This window comes from Lipotes vexillifer, unplaced genomic scaffold (genome assembly GCF_000442215.2).
Source record: "Lipotes vexillifer unplaced genomic scaffold, Lipotes_vexillifer_v1.1 scaffold496, whole genome shotgun sequence".
In the NCBI taxonomy this organism is placed as follows: Eukaryota; Metazoa; Chordata; class Mammalia; order Artiodactyla; family Lipotidae; genus Lipotes; species Lipotes vexillifer.
The window spans coordinates 10,244,573-10,269,090 of record NW_006786690.1 but is presented as its reverse complement, the minus strand read 5'-3'; the positions used below and the strand labels follow the sequence as shown (position 1 = coordinate 10,269,090).

The 24,518-nt window shown below is 40.8% G+C and overlaps 1 protein-coding gene across 2 annotated transcripts in view; it reads left to right on the top strand.

The window, feature by feature from the left end:
- DDI2 (DDI proteasomal shuttling factor 2) overlaps positions 1-24,518 on the top strand; it is a 36,763-nt gene that overhangs the window by 5,154 nt on the left and 7,091 nt on the right. For both annotated transcript variants that reach the window (XM_007459285.1, XM_007459284.1), the window contains exons 2-7: positions 5,163-5,292; positions 7,907-8,143; positions 10,275-10,401; positions 13,535-13,662; positions 17,268-17,396; positions 22,616-22,719. In XM_007459285.1, the coding sequence (XP_007459347.1) occupies positions 5,163-5,292; positions 7,907-8,143; positions 10,275-10,401; positions 13,535-13,662; positions 17,268-17,396; positions 22,616-22,719 (855 nt within the window). The remainder of the gene's footprint in view (positions 1-5,162; positions 5,293-7,906; positions 8,144-10,274; positions 10,402-13,534; positions 13,663-17,267; positions 17,397-22,615; positions 22,720-24,518) is intronic.

The following is a 24,518-nucleotide window of genomic DNA, read 5'->3' as shown; positions in this document are numbered from 1 at the left end:
AGTTGGGGTGAGCGGGGGCTACTCTTCGTTGTGGTGCGTGGGCTTCTCATTGCGGTGGCTTCTCTTGTTGTGGAGCACGGGCTCTAGGCATGTGGGCTTCAGTAGTTGTGGCACGTGGGCTCAGTAGTTGTGGCTCGGGGGCTTTAGAGCGCAGGCTCAGTAGTGGCGCACGGGCTTAGTTGCTCCGCGGCATGTGGGATCTTCCCGGACCAGGACTTGAACCTATGTCCCCGGCATTGGCAGGTGGAATCTTAACCACTTTGCCTCCAGGGAAGTCCCTTGCTGGGCATTTGAATTGAACTGGGGACATTTGGAAGCAGTTATGAGTAACATGTCCATGGATACCTATATACTTAAGGCTTTTTTTTTTTTTTTTTTTTTATCTTAATACTTTTGGAAAGGAGAAATCCGAGGAATACTAATCCCATTTTATTAGGATAATGGAGACATCCACAAAATAATAAGATTTGATAGTCTACAGCAGGACATTTGAAAACTTTTGAAATGTAAAAGGAAACAATATTTTAATTTGTAAAACTGGAACTTTTTAAAAAGTGTGCAGGAAGGGCCAGCCAAAGGCCAACTAGGTGATTCTTTTTTTTTTTTTTTTTTAAGCGAGGAATCTAGAATGTCCCTCAGGTTTCTGTTTTTAATTTTTATTTATATTTATTTTTGGCTGTTTTGGGTCTTCGTTTCTGTGCGAGGGCTTTCTCTAGTTGCGGCAATCGGGGGCCACTCTTCATCGCGGTGCGCAGGCCTCTCACTGTCGCGGCCTCTCTTGTTGCGGAGCACAAGCTCCAGATGCGCAGGCTCAGTAGTTGTGGCTCACGGGCCTAGTTGCTCCGCGGCATGTGGGATCTTCCCAGACCAGGGCTCAAACCTGTGTCTCATGCATTGGCAGGCAGATTCTCAACCACTGCGCCACCAGGGAAGCCCTATACTTAAGTCTTTGTCTCCATTCCTGATTATTTCCTCAGGATAAAGTCTTAGATATGGAATTGCCAGGTCTTTTGGGAGGCTTTTAGTAACTATTGTCGTTATCTTCCAGAAGGGGTGTAAAAGTCAAGCTGACTATTACATGGGATGGTATGTGTAGATCTCTTGGCATATAGTGGGCTTTCAACTAATGGTAGATACTATTATGAAGTCATTCAAATGTGATTCCAAGGGTTTCGTGGCCAGTTTATGATCCTTAATGCTAGAAATGTACTGTTGTGATATCTGTTGATTGATTGAAATCTCTCATTCAGAGACCGGGAAACATTTGACATCATGCCTGAAGGCTTTGGAGTTGTATTAATTAGTGTATTGTTAAATATTGGTTAAGATGAGAATTCAGTCTCTAGGGCGCCTCCTCTGGAGAAGTACTAGCAGTTGTGCCAGTTTTGGAGATTAAGACTTGTAGCAGGGCTCCCCTGGTGGCGCAGTGGTTGAGAGTCCGCCTGCCGTTGCAGGGGACGCGGGTTCGTGCCCCGGTCCGGGAGGATCCCACATGCCGCGGAGCGGCTGGGCCCGTGAGCCATGGCTGCTGAGCCTGTGCTCCGCAGCGGAAGAGGCCATAACAGTGAGAGGCCCACGTACCGCAAAAAAAAAAAAAAAAAAAGACTTGTAGCTGTATAAATTTTCCTGTTGTATGTTCTTATAACTGGCAAAACTTGAATTTTGAGCCTTATAACCTTTGAGCTGGGTATTATGAATGGTAGAAAGTATCACCAGTGCCATAAACAAAACTCATTTTGTTTTGACTGGTAGAAATTTGAAACCATTGGTCTACTAGATACTCATATTAAGTTGGAAAATCATTCAGATTTATTCTGGAACTTAAGCTGCAGAATAATTGTCTTAGATTCTTAAGCCTGTTTTAACAACAACAACAACAACAACAGTTCTTTGTGGCAGTTATAATTTCATCTAAGCTACTGTTTATCTCATCTGTGTCCTTGGACTAGAATGGTATACATCTGCTGCTTTGTCAGTATGAAGGATTTGATCCTTACCCACATTCTGCAGTCTAGTATTTTTAGGAGATTGGGGCAGATAGCAGTCTTACATACTTCATGTTACATGTAGGGTGGTACTGACTACCTGGATCTTACATTTTTGTTGTTAGATCAGGCCACCTTCTTTTTAAAAAATTATGTTGTCTGCTGATGAAAACTGTTTAGCTGAACAGTGATGGAATGATGTATGGCATCTGTAAAATGGGAATCCAAAGAGTGAGGGGTTGGTAGTGCTTCTTTCTTCATGTTCAGGGCAGGGGATACATTGAGCAGTGGACAGTGATGCCCCTGGTGAGTAGAGGCCCTTAGGAGTGATAGGTGGCTTAATAGCTCTTGTAAAGGTCACCCAGCTAATTCACCATGCCACTTTGGACTTATATTTGGGAAAGTTGTATGTGGTACTAGGAAAGAGTATGGGCTGTAAAGTCAGGCAGATGTGGCTCCAATCCCAGTTCTCTTCTCAATAGCTGTGGAGCCTCAGGTCACCTAACAGTAATTTGTTTCCCTGTATATAAAAGGGGACAATTAATATCTACTTCATAAATTGATTATGAGACTTAAATGAGAGGATATGAAGATTAGGTGGAAGACTGCGAGAACCTAGTAAGATGCTGGCTCCCAGTAGGAGCTCACTCAGTGGTAGCCGTCTGCTATTTTATTATGGCTTTCCATGTAGCATTTCCGGCCTGAAGAAAATTCAGTGATCTTGTGGATAGGAGCGTTCTTATTCTCCTGAGTTTGGTTTCTCGTTGTAGACAAGTAAATGTTCTCTTATAAGTACAGTTAGAATACATTGACTGATCATGTGTCTCTAAATATACTGATAGTTGAATTTCTGACCCTGGAAAATTAAGGAGTAGGCCTTAGGCCACTGGTACTTTCATTATGGTTGCTTCACAAAGTTGAAGGCCCCTTGTAGGAGCTGCCTGTATGGCATTTCTCTTGCATGCCTCTTTCTTGCTGCACACCTCAACCCATGACACTTGTCACTTCAGATTTGTGGTGTTTTTTAAAGCAATCCCAGAAGTTATAATATGACTCAGGTTGTATTGCAAACCATCTATGTTGATTCTGGTATACTTTTACTATGAGACATATGCTTAAATAAGGGAGAGTGAATGGGTCGATAGAATGACAGTTGCAATCTATTGTAACATATTTTAACTTTGCAGGTGAGGGTAAGAACTAACAATACTTTTTCTAGTCCTGTATAGAACTTAAAAAATATAATTCAACCTACAAATTGTGAAGATCATTTTTTTGTTCAACCCCAGAAGTATTTGATTTTGGAAGGAACTAAATTGAGTTTCCTGTTCTATTTCTCATGTCATTGCAAATTCTGAGATCAGATATGACAGATCTTTTTTTTTTTCCAGTTTAAATCCTGTATTTTTCAGGTTCTGTGTCAGGCAATTTTACTATGAGAGCTATGAGGACACTTGAGGAAACAATGTAAAATGGTAGTGTAGCAGAAAGACCTGGAAGGGATAGGTGTAATGATTATCTAGCCCCAACTGCTTGCTTGACAAATGGGAACTGTGAAGCCTGGACCAGCTGAGTGACGGGGGCCCTGTCAGAGCCAGGACAGAAAACTCAAGTTCCTCAGTTTGCCAGTGGCCTCGTGGAAAGTGAATTGTTAGGAAGAAAACCTTTCAAAGCCGGAGTTTATTCTGAATGCTCCTCTACAGAGTAGGTCATAATGCAGGTTGGGTTTTGTGTTCCTTCATGGTGAAATCATAGTATGCCCTTTGTCCCTTTTCTTTCCACAGCCCGTTGTTTCATCTATTTTTATGCTCTCAGGCTTTCTTCAGTGTTTGATTGCACATCATAAAAATATTTTCCTTAGTAATACATCCCTGATCCTTTTTTCCATCTGTGTTTAATTGTTCTTTTTAAAATTTCTTCCACTGTTATCTTCCTCTCATAAACGTAAGAGTGATAAACGTTTGGGGAGGTCGAAGAGAAGGAAGAACTCAGGAAGCTTGGTATTTGGGAACCTTTCAGACTTGCCAGTGTGCGAGATCATTTAAAACTGGACACAGTACAGTCATGTACTGCAGGATGACTGGAGTTAACACTGTATCATATTTGAAAGTTGCTAAGAGTAGATCTTAAAAGTTCTCATCACGGGGGCTTCCCTGGTGGCACAGTGGTTGAGAGTCCGCCTGCCGATGCAGGGGACACGGGTTTGTGCCCCCGTCTGGGAAGACCCCACATGCTGCTGAGCGGCTGGGCCCGTGAGCCATGGCCGCTGAGCCTGCGCGTCAGGAGCCTGTGCTCCGCAACGGGAGAGGCCACAACAGTGAGAGGCCCGCGTACCGGGGGAAAAAAAAAAAAGTTCTCATCACAAGAAGAAAAATTTATAACTATATAGGGTGATGGATGTTAACAAAACATATCATGGTAATCATTTTACAGTATATACATATATCAAATCATTATGTTGTACAACTAAAACTAATACAGTGTTGTATGTCAGTTGTATCTCATTAAAACTTGTGGGTGGGGAGTGAACATATTATTTAATAGTATTGCAGTTATCATCCCCAGAATAAATCATTCCCATTTCCCTCCCTGCTCAATATTAAATCTAAAATTGTCTATTTCCCATAGATTTATTTGTCCTTTAATTCAGCAAATACTTGGGCATTATTTATCTACCAGGCCCCTGTTCTAGGCATTTGGGATATGGTGAAAAAAGTAAAGTCCTTGTCCTCAGAGTAGCTTACATTTTAGTGGGACAGAGAGACCATAAAGAAAAAATATATAATATGGGAGGTGAGGGTGCATTTTAAATATTAGGGAAGGACTCTGAAGAGGTAGTGTTTGATCAGAGACCTTAAAGAAATGACCCGGGAAAGAACATTCCTCAGGTAGAGAGAACAACAAGTGAAACAGCCTTGAGGGGGAAGTTGCTGGTATTATTTGAGGACTAGCGATCATGGTATGAGATGAGGTCCCGGGGGAGCCAGGGAGCCGAATTGTTTGGGCCTAATAGTTGACGAGAAGGATTTTGGCTTTTATTCTAGGTATGATGGGAAATCACTGGAGGGTATTGAGCAGGGAGTGACATTCTCTAATGAAGAGGAAAACTGTAGTCTTTCTGTCTTGTGCCATGTTACTTCCCAGCGCTTTATACTATTAAATCTTTTCTGGTTGCAGATTGTCTATGCTGAAAGACCTCTCACAGACAACCACAGATCACTGGCTTCTTATGGCTTAAAAGATGGCGACGTTGTGATTTTACGACAGAAGGAGAATGCAGACCCTCGCCCTTCGGTGCAGTTCCCAAGTAAGGCATCTCATAATGGTTTCACAGCCCTGGCAAGCATTAGTAGATAGCATAGTTCAGAGTTTTGGATTTGCCTTGGATTCAGACTGCCAGGGTACAGATCCTGACTCTGCCACTTGCTTGCTGGGTAACTTCGGACAAGCTAACACTCTAAGTCCATTTCCTCATCTGTAAGATGTGTGTTATAATTAACCACAACTCCTAGGGTTGGTGGGAGAATAATGCATGTAAAACCTTCAGCACATAGCAAGCCGTCAGTAAATATTAGCTTCTGTTGTTATCAGTGATCATTTTATCCTTGAGAAGGACTTGAGATGCTGCATATGCCTATGCTTCCTGGCTGACTTTTGCTGCTTTGTGTCTGGCATTCAGTGATAGGCCTTTGCTGAACATTTTACAATCAGCCAGGCACTTGCACCCACATTTCAGGTCATCTCATAACTTTTGTAGGGAAGAGATACCTCTTGACAATTTTTAAATAATATCTTCATAGCTAGTAAGTGAAGGCACAGAATTTAAAACTTGGTGCTTTTCCCGTTACACTGAGCCTTGTGAACCTTAAGCAGCTGACCAAATCCTGGTTCTTTCCCACCATCTTTGTTGATCATGTAAAAAGAAACTGTTATTTATCTTAGATGCTACATCTAGAATCTGTGCATTGGGAGTTAGGAAGTTTCTGTGTCCTTGAAATAGTGTGCAGAATTGTGTGGGCGTCTGTGCATTTGATGGGGAGAGGGTCCATAGCTTGCTTCTGATACTTGAAGGAGTTTAGGTGTCTGGGTGATGACTCACTCCAGTTTAGAACACAGTGCTTCCATTCAGCCTGAAACTGGAGCTATAAGAGACCATCAAGCCCTGTTACTTTCAGGTCCAGATTACATTATTCCCTTGGGGCTACTGTTAAACTTTAGAAAGGGAAGGGGTTCAAATAAGCCAATCAGTAAAGCCCAAATCTTCTTGTGGTTAATTTGGTGAAATTGTTAGTTCTGAGATTCACTGTTTCTTGTTTTTCCTATGCTGTGCCACAGGGACAAGAGAGCCAGTAGGTGGGGGAGGGGAGGCAATTCTGATCTATAAGGTAAACAAACACGTTTTTCAAAATTATTCCGAAGTGAGTGGACTCTCAAGATAAGTATAACAGGGTTGAGATAAAAATTTCTCAACCCATAAGGAAGACCCACCCATATATGTTTTGCTGGTTGACCTAGATTAACTACCTCACAAAGATCATCTTATTCACTTCACTTTTTCATTGGTTCGAAGTTCATGTCCATGTACACACACACACACACACACACACACACACACACACACACACACAGCTGAGGTTTGTTTGAAGAAAAGTGCCTACTTGAACCCATATTAAGAGGCACAAACCTTACTCCTGAGTTTAAGCATTTTCTTTTTCTCTTTGAAGTCCAAAAGGCTTCAGGACAGCCCCAGACTTGGAGCAGGTGCAATCATCAGATACATTTTGGGGTTGAAGAAATGTGGATTCACTCAGTCTTAGCCCGTCATTCTGGTTATACCTAGGGTTTTATGTTTTTTGTTTTCTTTTTCCTATTTAAAAATACAACTCTTTTTTTCAATAGCAGCTTTATTGAGATATCATTCACTACCATACAATTCACTCATTTAAAGGGTACAATTCAGTGACTTTTAGTATATTCAGAATTGCCTAACCATCACTATGATCAATTTTAGCACATTTTCATCATCTTTACAAGAAACTCTGTACTCATCAGCAGTCATTCCCCATCTGCCCTCATGCCTCCTAGCCCTAGGCAACCATCAGTCTACTTTCAGTCTCTGTATTTTCCTATTCTGGACATTTCATAAATGGAATCATATAATATGTGAGTCCTTGAGGTAAGGTTCCCTTTTATTTTCCTTTCACTTTAGTAAGGTCAGCTCACCCTGGATTATGGAACCTGGGAGTGTGGCCTGTGAACCTGTTAAATCTTTTGGTGTACTCAGCACTGAGAACCTGTGCAGGTTTCTTTTCTTGTTTTTTTCTCTCCCATGAAATGATTACACCTACTAGCTTTCCAGGGTATGAGAAGAGTTAGCAGTGATGCACAGATGAAAGTGTAAATTCAAAGAACTAATAAGTGTGGCACATACTTGTAGAAGTTAACATCTGACATTTATGCTGTTCACTTGATATGTATTGTATTCTTTACCCAAGGTGTCAGGGCTCTTTGGAGTGTATGTGAAAGCAGACTAGGATTTTTCTTAAGAACCACATCGAGCTTTACGTGGTTATGTTTGAGATTGGCTTTGCTTTTTTAAAGACATAAGTAAGTAAAAACTTATTATCCTGGGATATTTTATAAGCCAAGAATTTGGGATTATTACCATTGTCTTCCTATCCCTACTTCTACTCCCCAACCCCCTGTTTTTCTATCCTTTCCTACCTATTCACTCTCGGACTGCAGTCTTTCTTTGTATTCAAGGTCAGCGTGAGAAAGAACCAGGGAAAGGGCATTCGGAATGTATGCGATTACCATCTACTACTATTGCATACCACATATGTGCAAATCTGCTGTTTCCTTCAAATACTTGTTTTTATGGAGTCATTTGAAGTAAACTTCGAATCGATTTTCCCCAACAGACTTACCCCGAATAGACTTCCGTAGCATAGCTGTGCCTGGCACGTCAAACACCCGGCAGCGCCAGCCAGCAGGAGCACAGCAGTCCCACTCATCTCCTGGAGAGGTAGCTTCATCTCCTCAGGGCCTGGACAATCCAGCCTTGCTCCGAGACATGTTGCTGGCCAACCCCCATGAGCTGTCCTTGTTGAAGGAACGCAATCCACCCTTGGCAGATGCTCTGCTCAGTGGAGATCTTGGTAAGCTTATGAAATTTGAAGGCTATCAAGCTGACCTGAGGTGAATAGTTGTATCACAGCAAATGTGGAGAAACTCAAGCAACTGGTGTGTTCAGCCCACTGTGTCACATGTTGTATTGAACATATCAGTTGGTCTGTGAGAGGTAAATTAGTGCTGATGTCAAAGGCTGAGTTAGTTGGCAATAGTGACAGAGTTTTAGGACTATGTAGAGTTCTGAAGCAGCTCAACCAGCACCTTCGTTTTCCTTTCCTTCCTTTTTTTTCCCCTAATCATTTTAGCAGTGTATAACCCAGGTATAGATTTTTTTTTTAATTGAAGTATAATTGATTTACAATATTGTGTTAGTTTCAGGTGTACAGCATAGCGATTCAGGGGGTTTTTTGTTTGTTATTTTGTGTGTGTGGTTTTTCTTTTCCTGCAGATAATATCTTGTAATGACCAGGTACTGATATTTTAACCTGTTTAGTTAGAACCTCAGTTAAAGAGAGTACCAGTTAACCAGCTGATGCCAGTTAAAATGATTTAGTTCCAGGAAAACAGGTCCAGTGCCCATCAGCCTATTTGGCAAAGTGCAACCCCTTTATTCTCATTCACCCTAAATTTAACAGTAGTGCGGTTGTCACCAACAGTTTATTTGGGGCTATATTTTAGCCATTCTTGTATTTAACAGAACATTTGTTTTTAGTCATCTTTATGAATAAAGTTTTCTCTGTACATTTCTCCAGTTTTACTCCTGGGTTTATGAAACCCTACTGATTAAATTTTAAAACATAACAGACACTTAATAACTTATTCCTCAATAACCATTTTTAAAATTTAGGTAATATTTACCTACAGAGAAATACCTAGATACTAGGTATACAGTTTGTTGAGTTTTGACAAACTAATGTAACCAGCACCCCAAATCACAATATAGAACATTTTTTTCACTCCAGAAAGCTCCATTATGTTCTCTTCTAGTCAGTTTCATCCCCTTATAGGCTCCAGTATTCTGATACTTAGAGGTTAGTTTTGCCTAATTTTCATCTTCATGTAAATGGAATCATATAGTATGTCCTCCCTTGTGTCAGGTGTCTTTCACTCAGTGTTTTTTAGATTCATCCATGTTGTGTGTATTAGTTCATATGACCATTATTTTGGTTTCTTTAATGTCTTATGCAGCGTATCTTGCCAAAGACCATGATGATGGCACTTTTACATTTATACATTTGAATGTACTCACATTTACGAGATAGCAAATAAAGGTGGTTCTTGTAACATACATCCATCTTATAGCAAGCAATGTTTTCTCTTTGCTAATTTTCCTGCTTAGTATCCATCGGGTAATACAGACAAACAGTAGTTTGCTTATAATTTATCTGCTTTAAGGCAGAGTGTGTTGTAAAGGAAACAAAAGTAGAAGAGGAAAAGAGGGATAGTAGTGCTCTATTTTATTTCTAGATAATAGGATAATAAGGGCAGTGGGGAGGGGAGGGGTAGCATCATTTATCTGCCACACTGATTTAAATTGAAAAGTCATCTCTGAGATGATGTCTGCAAATACATTATTTCTTTTTTTATATATATAAATTTATTTATTTGTTTGTTTCTATTTTTGGCAATGTTGGGCCTTTGTTGCTGTGCGCGGGCTTTCTCTAGTTGGCGGTGAGCGGGGTCTGCTTTTGTGGTGCACGGGCTTCTTATTGCGGTGGCTTCTCTTGTTGCGGAGAACGGACTCTAGGCGTGCAGGCGTCATTAGTTGTGGCACGTGGACTCAGTAGTTGTGGCTCGTGGGCTCTAGAGCGCAGGCTCAACAGTTGTGGTGCACGGGCTTAGCTGCTCCACGGCATGTGGGATCTTCCTGGACCAGGGCTCGAGCCTGTGTCCCTTGAATTGGCAGGCAGACTCTTAACCACTGCGCCACCAGGGAAGCCCCAGCAAATACATTATTTCTTTACACTAAATTTAGGTGAAGAAGTAATCTTTTCTGCAGAGAATAGAAAGTAAACGTAATTGCTCATTTTAAATGATTTTTAGCCATCCTTTCTGCATCTCTTACAGTTGTATTTTGAGAAATTGTTCAGTGTGGAAAAATACTAATAAAGAATGAAAATATAATGGTTTTTAAGATTTTGCCCACTGTTCTTGCAGAGAAATTTTCTAGGGTCCTGGTGGAGCAGCAGCAGGACCGCGCCCGGAGAGAGCAAGAAAGGATTCGTCTCTTTTCTGCAGACCCTTTTGATCTTGAAGCTCAGGCAAAGATAGAAGAAGATATAAGGTAATGACTCCTTTGCCCAAAGAGCAAGATTTAGAGAATCTAGAGTTCCCAAGCTCCAGGTGATCTTGTATTTGTGGGGCATCTGCTTTGATGTGGAGTTTCCTTATTTTGCATCTGAGGTAGTAGCTTCAGTCTTCTAGTTTATTCTCTCCTCTTCCATTTTCCTTGCATTTTGATTCAACATTACAAAAATACAGCTGCCTAATTTAATGACTTTCTAAAAATTTGATAAAGACTCCCTGACTAGCCCACAGCACATTATTAAGGCAACTCCAGGTAGATGACCCCAGGACTGAGCAGAAGCCCCCAGTTTGGTGAGACTACTAGGCTGGCTACTCAAACTGCTTGGACTCTCTTTCCTTAGACATAATGCATGAGCCCTGATTAAATCCAGGGCCTGGACATGACTGAATTAGAGAGAACTGTACAAAGAGGAACCTTATAGTCCTAAGTCCGTGTTCCTTCCACAGTTCTTGTACTGGCCTCAGCAGATAAACTGACTGCAGGACTCGTTTCCAGCTCCAGATTTTCTAATGCTATGGTTCTCACCTGGGGCAGCATTAAAGTCATATGAGAAGCTTTTAAAAATGCAGGTGCTCAGGCTTTACTCTCAAATCTGATGAATCAGAATCTTAAGGGGTGGGACTTCCCTGGTGGCACAGTGGTTAAGAATCTGCCTGCCAATGCAAGGGACACGGGTTCAAGCCCTGATCTGCAAAGATCCCACATGCTGCAGAGCAAATAAGCCCATGTGCCACAACTGCTGAAACCTGCACACCTAGAACCTGTGCTCCACAACAAGGGAAGCCCCCGCGATGAGAAGCCCTCGCACCGCAACGAAGAGTATTCCCCGCTCGCCGCAACTAGAGAAAGCCCGCACACAGCAACCAAGACCCAACACAGCCATAAATAGATAGATAGATAGATAGATAGATAGATAGATAGATAGAATCTTAAGGGGCAGGGCCTAAGCAGTACAAGGATGCTAGTGCCAACCTTGGTCTCCTTACTAGTCACAAGCAAGAAGCTGAAACTGTTCAGTCAGTCCCTTTGAATAAAAGAACAGTTGCTTTCCCCCATCCCAGATTCAGTTTATTGCTAATTGTGAAGGGCTTAGTATAACTAAGAACAATAACTGTAAGGCTATTCCTTTTAGGGGCCTGATCATCATCTTTGGTTACTTAAATGAACCCTAACTTGGTCATTATATTACACTGTTAACTTGGAAGTCAAATAAAGGGTTTCTTATTTCTCTGAGTACATTTGAAATCAGAGAAATGTAAATACACCAGAATCAATTGATAGCCCTAAGCCGTTCACTTGTGTTCTTGTGTGTATAGTGTTCCCATTAATTGTATTGGATACTAATAACTATCTTTGAGAAACATCCTGCTAGTTAAATCTATGCAGAGAAATGGGAAGATATTTGTGTTTTCTGAACTAGACCGCATTGCAGCTATAAGTGAGCCTGACATAACTCTCAAGAACAGTTGCATTCAAGCCAGGAAGCAGGAGGGGTGGGCGGGGCAGTGGGGAGGCATCATAGCCAAACCATGACACCGAGCTATTGGAAGAGAGGTGAAACGAGGCACATCCATAGGCTCATGTTTCTTCCCAGGGGTGAGGTAGGGGAACTGGGACAATGCATGTGTTCTTTTAAAGGAGAAACCCTTGTCCCTGTAAAGTGACATAGAGCCCAGTATAGCCAAAGTAACTGGTATTATTTCAGATGATTTTTTGCGGAAATGTATCTTGGTTGGAATCAATGTAAGGTCAGGAGTGCACAACTAATTTTAGGTTATTTTTAAATTTAATAATGTGACCTAGGAGAAAAGCTGTGTAATTGTATAGAATGCCTATAGCAGTTTTATTTGATACACTACACCACTGATTACACAGGGTACATGTACCCTGAGGTATATAGTAGCTTGCATATTTGCCGGGCTAAATTAAACAAGTTTACCTTTGACTTTCTGAGAAATTTAATACTTTGTTATAGACTGGCTGATAAAGCCATCAATACAATTGAGCTAGAGTATTATTACAGAAGGGACCGGCGCTACAGTTTAGAATAGAGGTCAGCAAACTTTTTCCATAAGGAGCCAGGTAGTGATATTTTAGGCTTTGCCGGCCATGCAGTCTCTGTCGGTAGCGTTCAGTTCTGCCAGTGCAGTGTGAAAGCAGCTATGTGAACGGTGTGGATGTGTTCCCATAAACAAACAGTGGGCTGTAGTTTGCCAGCCTCTGGCTTACAGCTGTAATTGATCCCACCTTGGACCCTGTTCTGTAATTGTCTCAGTCTTCAGCAAAGTTGCCTGGCCCCAGCCATAGTTTAAATTAATGTTTGTAGTGTTTGATGATGTTTCTAGAAGAGTTGGGGAGGAAGACATGAGATGCTGGAGTAAGCTAGAACTCCGTTTTATGTGCTTTTCTCACGTAAGAATTAGAATATATTCAATTTTGAAGAAATATTTTGATGGACCAGGTGAACTATGATACATATGTGTATGTATAGTTTTCTAAGTGACAGCCAGGTAGTTAGATATTTTTGAGCATCTGCTCCTACCTTAGCATTGTATACTAGATGCTTTATACCTCTCAGCAATCCTGTGATAGAAATTATTGTTCTCGTTTTACAGATTAGAAACTAATCTAATTTTTTACAGTTTTGGAAATTAAGCATCAGATGTAACACAAGCAGTTGAAACATCTGTGTATTACATTTGCAAACTATTTTTAATGCAGTGGACATAGAAAATGTACCCAGATACCCAGTAAATCCTCAGTTTAAATTGGAGCATTGATGAAATTCTAATATTCTACAGGATAAAAAGGGTTGTGACCCTTACTCTCCAGAAGTTTGTTTTCCTGTTTCCGAGCTTGTAAAGGGAACATAATTGTTTTTACATGAAGGTGATTTGTATGCCTTTAGATTTTCTGCCAATTATGTATCTCACTTCCTCCTACTAAATCACATATTTCAGGATAGAGCACCAATTTCCATTTCCATGACTCAGCCGCTATAGTTGGAGGAAAAGATATGTACAGGTCTGTTTTTAATATTGTGACTTTGAAACAGATTGCTCTTCATGGAAATAATGCTTTTAGTGTGCCTGGTTTTGGTTTGTTACAGGCAACAGAACATTGAGGAAAACATGACAATAGCTATGGAAGAGGCTCCGGAAAGCTTTGGCCAAGTAGTGATGCTTTATATTAACTGCAAAGTGAATGGACATCCTGTGAAAGCCTTTGTTGACTCAGGTGATGTCTCCATCTTTTGTGTCTTTGTCTCTACATCCAGCGTTCTGACCTGACACAGGGAGAAGGGGAGACTGGTGTCCGTTAAAGATGGCAGTAGTCCTTTGGACAAGCCCAGGGGTTATTGTTTCACTTGCCAATCTTTTCTTTGTAATAGGTTTTTCTTTAATTATTTCTTAACCAGTTTTGTATTTTGCAGTGTCTTTCCTTTATCTTCCTACCTCCCCTTATTTGGCATCCTAATTTGTAGGATACTTCTGTAAGAAACGGGAGTAAATGGGTTTAGCATAAGGAGCTATAAGAAGGAGGTGTGTAGGGCTTCCCTGGTGGTGCAGTGGTTGAGAGTCTGCCTGCCGATGCAGGGGACATGGGTTCGTGCCCCAGTCCGGGAAGATCCCACATGCCGCGTAGCGGCTGGGCCCGTGAGCCATGGCCGCTGAGCCTGCGCGTCCGGAGCCTGTGCTCCGCAACGGGAGAGGCCACAGCAGTGAGAGGCCCGCGTACCGCCAAAAAAAAAAAAAAAAAATAGAAGGAGGTATGTAGAGTAGAGGTCAAACAGATATTTCAGCTTGGTCTGTGTGCCAGCACTCTACCAGGAGCTGTGAGGAGTATAAGGGTGTATGGGGCATGGTTCTTGCCCTTAAAGAACTTAATAACCAGGTCAGGAGACGAGAGTTCCCCACTTGAGCATTCAGATAATGCCTGTACTAACTGGCACCTTTTCTCTTAGTAACAACACTTTGCTGTTTAGTAAGACCACACAGAGCAGCACCATGTGAGTATAATCGAGTGGTCTTGTGCCTTCATTCTAGGTATCTCTCTTGAGGCTGTGAGATAACGAGTGTGTTCCTAGAGAAGTAAAAACCCCTGCCCAAGTAGGTTTTCTTCCACTCGTTCATCCACAAATACCTGAGCACATGCTAGGTTTCAACTGTTAAGAGTTTGTGTCCTGAGATGCATATATTCCTGGGAGGAGTAAATCTGCTGATTATTTACTGTTGAGTGCTATGTGCAGGACCTTGTGCTGAGTGCTTGGGGGTAAGACTGGAGCTTCATAGGGCTCCTATGAGTGAGAGATAAATTCATAAGAGACCCTGATATAACACTCAGCATTTATTGAGCCCTTACTGTGTGCCAAGCACTATGCTAGGTGCTTAGTATATCATCTTCAGTTTTATTTAATCCTCAGACTATCCCTGAGCTATGTTCTGTTATCCCTGTTTTACAGATGAGGAAACTTAAATATAAAGGGGGGAAGTCATTCTTCCAGGTATACAAAGTTCATTAGCAGTAGACTTTGGATTCAGCCCCAGATCTACCTGAAGCCAGAACTCTTAACCACTGTGCAAAAATCAGATGCGTGTTGGATGAACATAAAGACCACATTCTCACTCTGACTGGGTTGCTCAGGCGTGGCTTCTCCAAAGAGAGGGCGTTTGAACTGAGCTGTCTCCATGGGTAGAGGATTGGGGCTTTGACCTGAGTCTTAAGAAAAGGCAGGAGAGCAGTGAAAGGGACCGTTCTCATCCTGGGTTTGCAGACTTTACACCAATAACTAGTTTATGAGGAGTAGAGTGAGGAAGGGGGGGAAAAAGAATTGCCTTCCCAAATTCCCTTTTCCTTCATTATTTCTGGGCCTTCTTGACTCTAACCTTCCTCAAATGCCAAGAGGTTTAAGTGCCCATAAAGTGTAAGTTATCTGCGGGTAATATGAACAGGAAGTGTTGGAATTGAATGAGAGGAGAGATCACTGGGAGAGGACAGTCAGCTGGGGAGGAGGTGCGTCTTGAGCTGGGCCTTAAAGCATAAGTAGAGCTCAGAGAAAGCGAAAGCAGAGGAAGGGGCACTCTACAGGAGGGCCAGAGTGAGTAAGAGACAAAGGAGACACCTTCCTCTGTGTAAAGTGGAAGGTTTAAAGCAGTCAGGCTATAAAGCTGGTATCGAAGGCCGTTTGGGCTGCCATAACAACACCGTAAACCGGGTGGCTTATAAACAACACAGATTTATTTCCCGGTTCTGGAGGCTGAGAAGTCCAAGATCAAGATGCTGGCAGAGGGACTTCCCTGGCGGTCCAGCAGTTAAGACTCCGCACTTCCAGTGCAGGTGCGGGTTTGATCCCTGGTGGGGGACCTAAGATCCCACATGCTGTGCAGCGCGGCCCAAAAAAAAAAGATGCTGGCAAATTGGGTACCTGATTCCTAGTTCATAGATGAACATCTCCCTGTGTCCTCACATGGTGGAAGGGGAGAGGGAGCTCTCTGGGGTCTCCTTTATAAAGGCACTAAATCCCATTCATGAGGGTTCCACACTCGTGACCTAATTAATCACCTTCCAAAGGCCCCACTTCCTAATATCATCACATTGGGAATTAGGTTTCAACCTGAAGGTTGAAACCTGAAGGTTGTGTCAACCTGAGGGACACAAACATTCAGTCTGTAGCAGCTGGAAGTAGTTGGACCAGGGTGAGGGGGGATCTGAGGCTGTGGTGATGTGGGTTTGAAGATCTTATAAAGAGTAGGAACCTTTGAGGACCTTTGAGCAGATGAATAACGGATCTGAAGAAGGTGGTATTTTAAGAAGATTGAAGGCAGTGGCAGTTCTGGAGTATTCTGTACCGCTAAGATCAGAACTATTTCCTTGCTTTAAACTGTATATCCACAGAAAGGATTGGAAACCAGAGAAGTTGCCCACTAGCTAGAGGGATAGTGTGAGCCAGATTGATTGCTATGGTTAGAAGAAGAAGGGTCAGAAATTGCCCAGAATTTATTAACAGGATTGGAACTGAGTTTGAGAGTTGGGAGAAGGCTCTAAGAAGAGGGGTCGAAAACGAACAGTTGCCTCTGTTTTATGGTTGTAAGAAAAAGAATTCCACTGGCAAAGAGAGAAATCCGAAGTGAGAATTATTTGGGGAGAAAGAGTATTTATACCTACTGGCTTTGAGATAGACATGTCCAAACACACAGGAATGTGGAACTAGATTCTGTGGGAGAGATTAGGACCCTAGGTAAAGATTGCACAGGCTGACTCCAGCTCTGTGGGTGAGTGTATGTAACCAGGAGAGAAAAGACCTTAGTGCCCTCTTCCTGATAGGAAAGAGGGTCTAATTGTTGGAGCAGAGAATGAAGAGTTCAGTTATAGTTTTTTGAGAGACTGCATGATGTATTTTTTAACTGGTAAATTAGAGTGTCCCAGAGTTTGAAATAAAAATAACTTGGTAAGATGTTTAGAGATACTCAAGTGAAAACTGATCTGAGGGTGCAGTAGTGCTTAATTGAGTGTTTCCATCTGTAGACATAGTTTGACTCTTTGGAGATCCTTTCCACGTAGTTTTGCTTTCTGTTTTTAAAGTTTTAAAATATCATTTAATTATTACATTTAAACAATGTTATTTCCCTCAACGTGAAGTTTCTACACTGTGTTTCAGATTGCAGTGTAAAACTGAAAGTTGAACTAAGTGTAGCAGGAAGCCCACTAAGTCGGAATAATTGTACACAGACAGAAGCATGGGAGTATACTTGCTTTCTGCCCTGTTCTTAGTGCTGCATTTTTTTGTCTTCCCACACATGTGGATTTTGTCTTTGTTGTCTGATGTTTCCCTCCACCTCCAGGTGCCCAGATGACCATTATGAGCCAAGCTTGTGCAGAAAGGTGTAATATAATGAGGCTGGTGGACCGTCGGTGGGCAGGGATCGCCAAAGGAGTGGGCACCCAGAAGATTATTGGAAGGGTACATCTAGGTGAGTGCAGGGCACTGGGAGTCTTTGTAGGGTAGTGGACTTTAAAAATTCCTTTTGGATAGGGGCATCTGATCCAGCACGCCCAGTCCCTAGCAATTTTAAATCCTATAGTCTATCAGAGTTATAATGTAACATCGTTTAGCTGGTTACAAAAAAACACCAGTCCCCTATGTACTTCTGTTTCCTGCTCTTTAGAGATAATCCCTTTCCACTATTATAGCTGATTTCTTTTGGTGCTTACCTGCATATTTCTAAGTTACACGTTTATAGTGCTATTTACTGACAGGACTGTGTAAATACTGTTGAGATCTGAGCCATCTAATTGAAAAAGATTATTTTTCCTTTCACGTCTAGTATTTTTTGTCGAAATTTTTGTCTTTTGTATGTGTGTGTCATTCGGTTTTTTGGTTGTTACTCATCCCTAAACACGTACCTAGTGTGTAAATCTCCCTTATACATGTCATCCTATTGAAGATGCTTCTTCCAGCCTGGACTGGTGGTTCAAGGCTGCTTCATAGCTGCTGTTTTGGAATCTGGGTCCTGAAGGGTGCCTTTCACTTCCGTCTTACGTTGGATGATATGGATCCCATACTTTTTTCTTTTTTTTGCACTCCTTGGTTTATTAGAGTATATCTTGCAGTAACTTTCTGAGAAGAAGTGCACAGGAGAGTAAATTGAGTCCGTAAATATCGGAACACATCTTTTTTTCCAACATTCTACCCGTCTGAGTATGTTGGAAATCACTTTCCGTCATGATTTTTGTCAGTGTGGCTTTGGAGAAGCTGGCCGCTATTCTGACTCTTGATCTTCTGTGTGTCAGATTTCTTTTCCCTTTCTGAAGCTTATAGATCTTCTTTTTGCCTCAGTGTTTTAAAATTTCACAATGATGTACGCGGGTGTAGTAGATCTCTTTTCATCTACTGGGCTAGACCTTTCAGTCTGGAAAAATGGTTCTGATAATGATTTCCTCCCCTCTGCGATGTCTGTTATTCAGGTAGGATAATCTACTGCCATGGACTTGTCCTCTAGTTTATTTTCTTTCTCTTTCTTTCATTGTGTTTTGGGGGGTTTTTAACGAGATTTCCTCAACTTTGTCTTCTAACCTTTCTTTCCTGTTTGGTACAGTTTTCTTTCATGTTAGATGGTTTTTCTCAAGTGTCTGGTGATCCTTGGTGTCTGCTCATGTTTGAAGAGTGGGACACCAGAAGGCTATTTGGAAGGTTAGTTGGGTGGGTAGCCATGCTGATTGTGGGTGATCTGGAAGTTGGGACGGAGAAAAAGGCTAGAGTCTCAGTAAGCTTCCACTTAACCCCTCTAGTTTTCAGTTTGGTGCTTGTTGTTGTATCTCTGTCTTCCTTCATGCCCGCCTCTCTTCCTAGAGCCTCTGTTTCACCCTCTTGAGAAAATAAACCTCTAGTCTACTGTTGGGGTGAGGCGGTAGTCACCTGGCTGAGCAGAGTGCAGGAGAAGGAGCCCCGAGGTGCAGCTGTGCCTTCATAGCCCTTCACCCGTGCTCCTGCTTTGGGCTCCCTCCACCCCCGTTTGCAGAGGTACTTGTTTCAACCAGCTCATCAGCCTCTTGGGATAAAAAGGGTTGCTGCTTAGTTTTCCTTAGTGTCATCTGCTTTCTAGTTCCAAAATTGTGATTCAGTTATCTGTTCCATTATTTTTGGCCTTAGTAATCTGTACATTTTAAAAGAAAAACAACTTTTTATTGTGGGTTTTTTTTTAGGAGTAAGTTAAGTTAAATACATGTATTCAGTCCTTCGTCTTTAATCAGAATTGTTCTTCTCTTTGTTTTTTTCTTTCATTATCCATTTAATTAGTTGCTCATTGTAGAGAATTTTGAAAGCATAGAAATGTGAAAAGAAGCAAAAATAATTCTTTTAGGTGAGAATCAATCAGTAGTAGCATTTGGACATATCTCTTTCCGGCACTGTTTTCTTGTAAAATGTGATCATATAATACTATATAGAATTTTGTACTTTGCTTTAAGAAAAAGTAAGAGCATTTTCCAAATGCCATTATAAATTTCATAAGCATCACTTAAATAAATGCATAGCATTCTGTTGTATGGGTTTAATGGTCAACCTTTGGGATATATTTTTCCCCCAATATTTTGTCATTGTGACATGGAAGTGCATTTTTGTGCAAACTGATTTTTTTTTCCTTAGTTAAAATTCCCATAAGTGAACCTACTAAATCCAAGATTATGAATACCCTTTAAGGCTCTTGATATTGTTAACTGGTACCAATCTAGTTTCTCCAGCACTGATTGAACATTCACCTTAATTTCCTTATACAATCAAGTATTTTTAGTTTTATCCCTTTAATTTGCAGATTAAAAAGTGGTTTTTTACTGTAAATTACTTTTCTTTCATTGCAAGTGGTAGGTTTTCTACCTGTTTTCCTCTTCATATGTTTCATTTTTCCTGGTTTAATACATTTGTCTATTGTTAGAAGTCTCCGTGTTTTCTGTTATTGATTTCTATAGAATAAGGATAGTTTAAATACCTTACCTCTTATGTACTCTCTTACACACAATAGGACTGAAATTGGGTAAGAACCACAAACCACAGCTAATTATGCATCATTGTGCACAACAGGTTTTTTTGTTTGTTTGTTTGTTTTGCGGTACGCGGGCCTCTCACCGCTGTGGCCTCTCCCGCTGCGGATCACAGGCCCCGGACGCGCAGGCTCAGCGGCCACGGCTCACGGGCCCAGCCGCTCCGCGGCATGTGGGATCCTCCCGGACCGGGACACGAACCCGCGTCCCCCGCATCGGCAGGCGGACTCTCAACCACTGCGCCACCAGGGAAGCCCTCATGGTTTTTAGTGAGAAGATAATAGGAGACAAAAAGTACCAGTCGCTTGTGTCCTTCTTTTGGTTGCACAAGTTGTGCCATTTTGCAACTTTGGCTATGATAGGTATCAAGAAAACCTTATAACAGTAAGGGTAATCTAAGTAAAGGAGAGCTACACCATGAATAGGAAGTTTCAATATGTTGGAGGTGGTAGTTCTCCCATGTTCGTCAACAGAGTCGTTGTAATACATTTAAAACCCCAATAAATTGTTTTGTTTTGTTTGTGAGACTTGATGTGTCAATTTTAAATTTTATGTAGGCCCTTTATGGCAAGAGTAGTCAAGATATCTGGAATAACTTCCCCTTCTAGATAATATCAAGACCAAAGGACTAGAACAGAAACAGACCCATGCTTAACGTGAACCTTGATAAATGAGAGGGGAAGTCTTATGGAGCAGTGGGAAAGTTTTAGGAAATGTGCTAGGACGATTGGGTATCCATGTGGAAAAAATGAATTGGAAATGGGACCCTGTCTCACATCACACACAAAAGTCAATTCAAAGTTGATTAAAGGCCTGGATGTGCAAGGCAAAATCAGGCCTTTAAAAGAAAATATAGGAGAATGTCTTGTGTAGGGAAGGGGTTCTTTAAAAGATACGAAGGAAATTATTTGATAAATACAGCCGATTAAGATTAAGAACTTTTCATCAAGTACATCTTAAAGAAAGTGAACAAACACAAACTAGGAAAGAACTTAGTAACATGTATAACTAATAAAGGATTCATATTTAGAATATATATGTTTTCTGTATGTTTGTGTATCCTCCAACTCAGTAAGAAAAACTGGTATATAAAAAATTACAGGGGCTTCCCTGGTGGCGCAGTGGTTGAGAGTCCGCCTGCCGATGCAGGGGACATGGGTTCGTGCCCCGGTCCGGGAGGATCCCACATGCCGCAGAGCGGCTGGGCCCGTGAGCCATGGCCACTGAGCCTGTGCGTCTGGAGCCTGTGCTCCTCAACGGGAGAGGCCACAGCAGTGAGAGGCTCGTGTACCATTAAAAAAAAAAAAAGAAAAGAAAAGAAAATTACAGAAACATTTGAACAAGCACTTTAAGAGGAAACTCAAATGGTTAATAAGTGTGAAAAATTGCTTTATCTCATTAATCGGGGAAATAGAGAATTACTTGCCAGATTTTAAATCTAATAATATTGAGTGTTGGGAGAATGTGGAACAATGGGAACGTTCCAAAAACCCCTGGAAACATTTTGGAAAATAATTCAGCATCAAGTAGAGCTGAGCTAATATCCCCTAGAACCCTGTATGTTTTTAGAGTATACCTTAGAGAAACTCACGGCACACCAGGAGACAAGTGCAAAAATGCTCACGTTAGCATTGCTTATAATGGCAGAAACTGGAAGCAACCCAAATGTCCCATAGCAGCAGAATGGATAAATAAATCAGTGGTGGTGTCTTAGACATTACAGTACTTAATCTTAGGGGTGGTATAAACGAAAGAAATATAGTCACGTGCACCCACAGGAATAAAATATCTCAAAGTATCTTTTGGGTAAAGGAAGCAAGTCATAGTTCAAAACCACAAAACTAACCAAAATGTTGCTTAGAAATCATAGAAAAATGGTAAGAAAAGATGGGAATTATTAACGTAAAAACCAAGATAGTTGGGAAGGTTGGAGGAGGCAAAGAATAAGCTATGATCAGTAGGACATACAGGAAACTTCTTAGTTTTCTGTTTCTTAACCTGGGAAGTAGATGCATGGGTATTTGTTTTATTATGCTTTACACTATATATATATATACAGTATATATATATATATATATATATATTTCATGTACTTTTCTGCTCGTAAGACATAGTTAATGGCAAAGTCATTTTTTTAAAAAAAACATCTTACATATGAAATAAGAGGAGTAATTGAGGAAAGAGGCAAGGCAGGAGACTTCAGGCAAAGAAACTTGGTTATAACAGGCAGTAATAAACAGTTTACTTCTTGGAGCTTAATTTAAAAGGTTTAAAGTGTACTGATTTTATTTTCCTTTTAGAAAGCCTTTTGTAAGTGTACAGGAAGCAGGTGGTTAATATTGGAGGAACTGGTCTTTGTCTTTTTTTTTTTTTTTAATTCTTAATGCCAGCTTTCCTCACCAGCTGAGCGTGTATCATATATCAAGCCAGGTCTTGTGGGCAGTAGTTCTACCCAATCCTCTTTATGAGCTGGTGCCTTCATTGGCTTTTAACCTGATTATTGGTCTTACTGGATTTTCATCCATAACTCACTTGTTTGCATGCTTTGGCTTGACTTTGACTGATTGCAGGAAGAAAGACACAGAATGATAGATACATTTCCAGACCTTCCCTGGAAAAATCAGTAACCTCTTCGTTTCTTCATGTGCTTTAGCTCAGGTTCAAATTGAAGGAGATTTCCTGGCGTGTTCCTTCTCTATACTTGAGGAACAGCCCATGGACATGCTTTTGGGACTGGACATGCTGAAACGGCATCAGGTAATTAAGAGCTTCACTTTCTTTTTGCGTTGGCTTTTTGTGTGTTAAATGGTTATTCCATCATGGTTGTATACACTGGAAGATTAATAAGAAGCATGACTTCAAACCTGGAAAGGTCCTTAATTGGTGATGTTGTCATACAAGGTTTGAAATTCTGTATCAGTAGAAATAGAACCTTTTTGTGAAATCTCTCTGAATCTGTTGAATCTTGCCATCTGTTTTGAGACTATAATGGACAATTTGGTTCCCTTGTGTAATTTTTAGTTTCAGATTAGAACTCAAGTAATTTTTTTAAAACAATTTTTTAAAAATATTTATTTATTTGGCTGCTCTGGGTCTTAGATGTGGCATGCGGGATCTTCGCTGCCAAGTGCGGGATCTTTTGATTGTGGCATGTGGGCTCTTAGTTGCGGCATGCGGGATCTGGTTCCCAGATCAGGGCTTGAACTCAGGCCCCCTGCATTGGGAGTGCAGAGTCTTAACCACTGGACCACCAGGGAAGTGCCTCAAGTAATTTTTTGATGGGTTTGTAGGGAGATGTACATAATACACAATGGTGATTTTACTGCAAGCCTAAGTTTAGTAAATCCTTAGTAGCTGGTCAGACAATACTTGGGGAGAAGAGCTTCGAGATTAAGGAAAAAGGTGTACATAAGATGTTGGGAATGGAAATGTTTATTTAGTACAGGGAGAATGATTTATAAATATTTTCATTTGCAGTGATTTTTATATTTCCATTCCGAAGCCTAATAATTTGTTTAAAGATAAACTTCACTCATTGAAGAAGCAATTATTGTGCTCTTGGGTAGTAAAAATTTTCCCAACAAGGTTTCATATCTAGTCAACATTTTTATGTCACTAATACTCTTTTTTTTCTTTTTTAAATTGGAGTATAGTTGATTTACAATGTTGTGTTAGTTTCAGCTGTCTACTCTTTTTTAGATTCTCTTCCCATATAGGTCATTACAGAGAATTGAATAGAAATCCCTGTGCTATACAGTAGGTTCTTATTAGTTATCTATCTTATCGATATATATAGGTCATTACAGAGTATTGAATAGAATTTCCTGTGCTATACAGTAGGTTCTTATTAGTTATCTATCTTATCGATATATATATAGTAAGTAGTGTGTATATGTCAATCCCAATCTCCCAATTTATCCCTCCCACCCTTTTCCCCTTGGAAACCATGAGTTTGTTTTCTAAATTCATTTGTACCATTTTTTTTTAGATTCCACATATATGCAATATCATATATTTGTTTTTCTCTGTCTGACTTACTTCACTCAGTTTGACAATCCCTAGGTCCATCCACATCACTGAAAATGGCAGTATTTTGTTCTTTTTTATGGCTGAGTAATATAAAAATATGGAACACTTCACAAATTTGCGTTTCATCCTTGCGCAGGGACCATGCTAATCTCTGCATCGTTCCGGTTTTAGTATATGTGCTGCCTAAGCAAGCACACTAATACTCTTTTTTAAATGTTTAGTGTTAAATTCCCATTGAAATATATTGCATTGATATTCAAATCAAGGTGCATAGCTTTAAGTAGAAGGAATGAGCGAATGCACATATAAATAAAACCTGATTTATTAACTTGTTGCTAATCTTTCCCCTATTTATTTATTTATTTATTGCTACTTTTAAGTCATGGTATAGACTAGCAGTCTCCAGCTTTACGGATTCAAAATATATGTGTGTAACTGTCCTATATTAAGTAATTATAAAAATATACTGATGGGCTTCCCTGATGGAGCAGTGGTTGAGAGTCTGCCTGCCGATGCAGGGGACACAG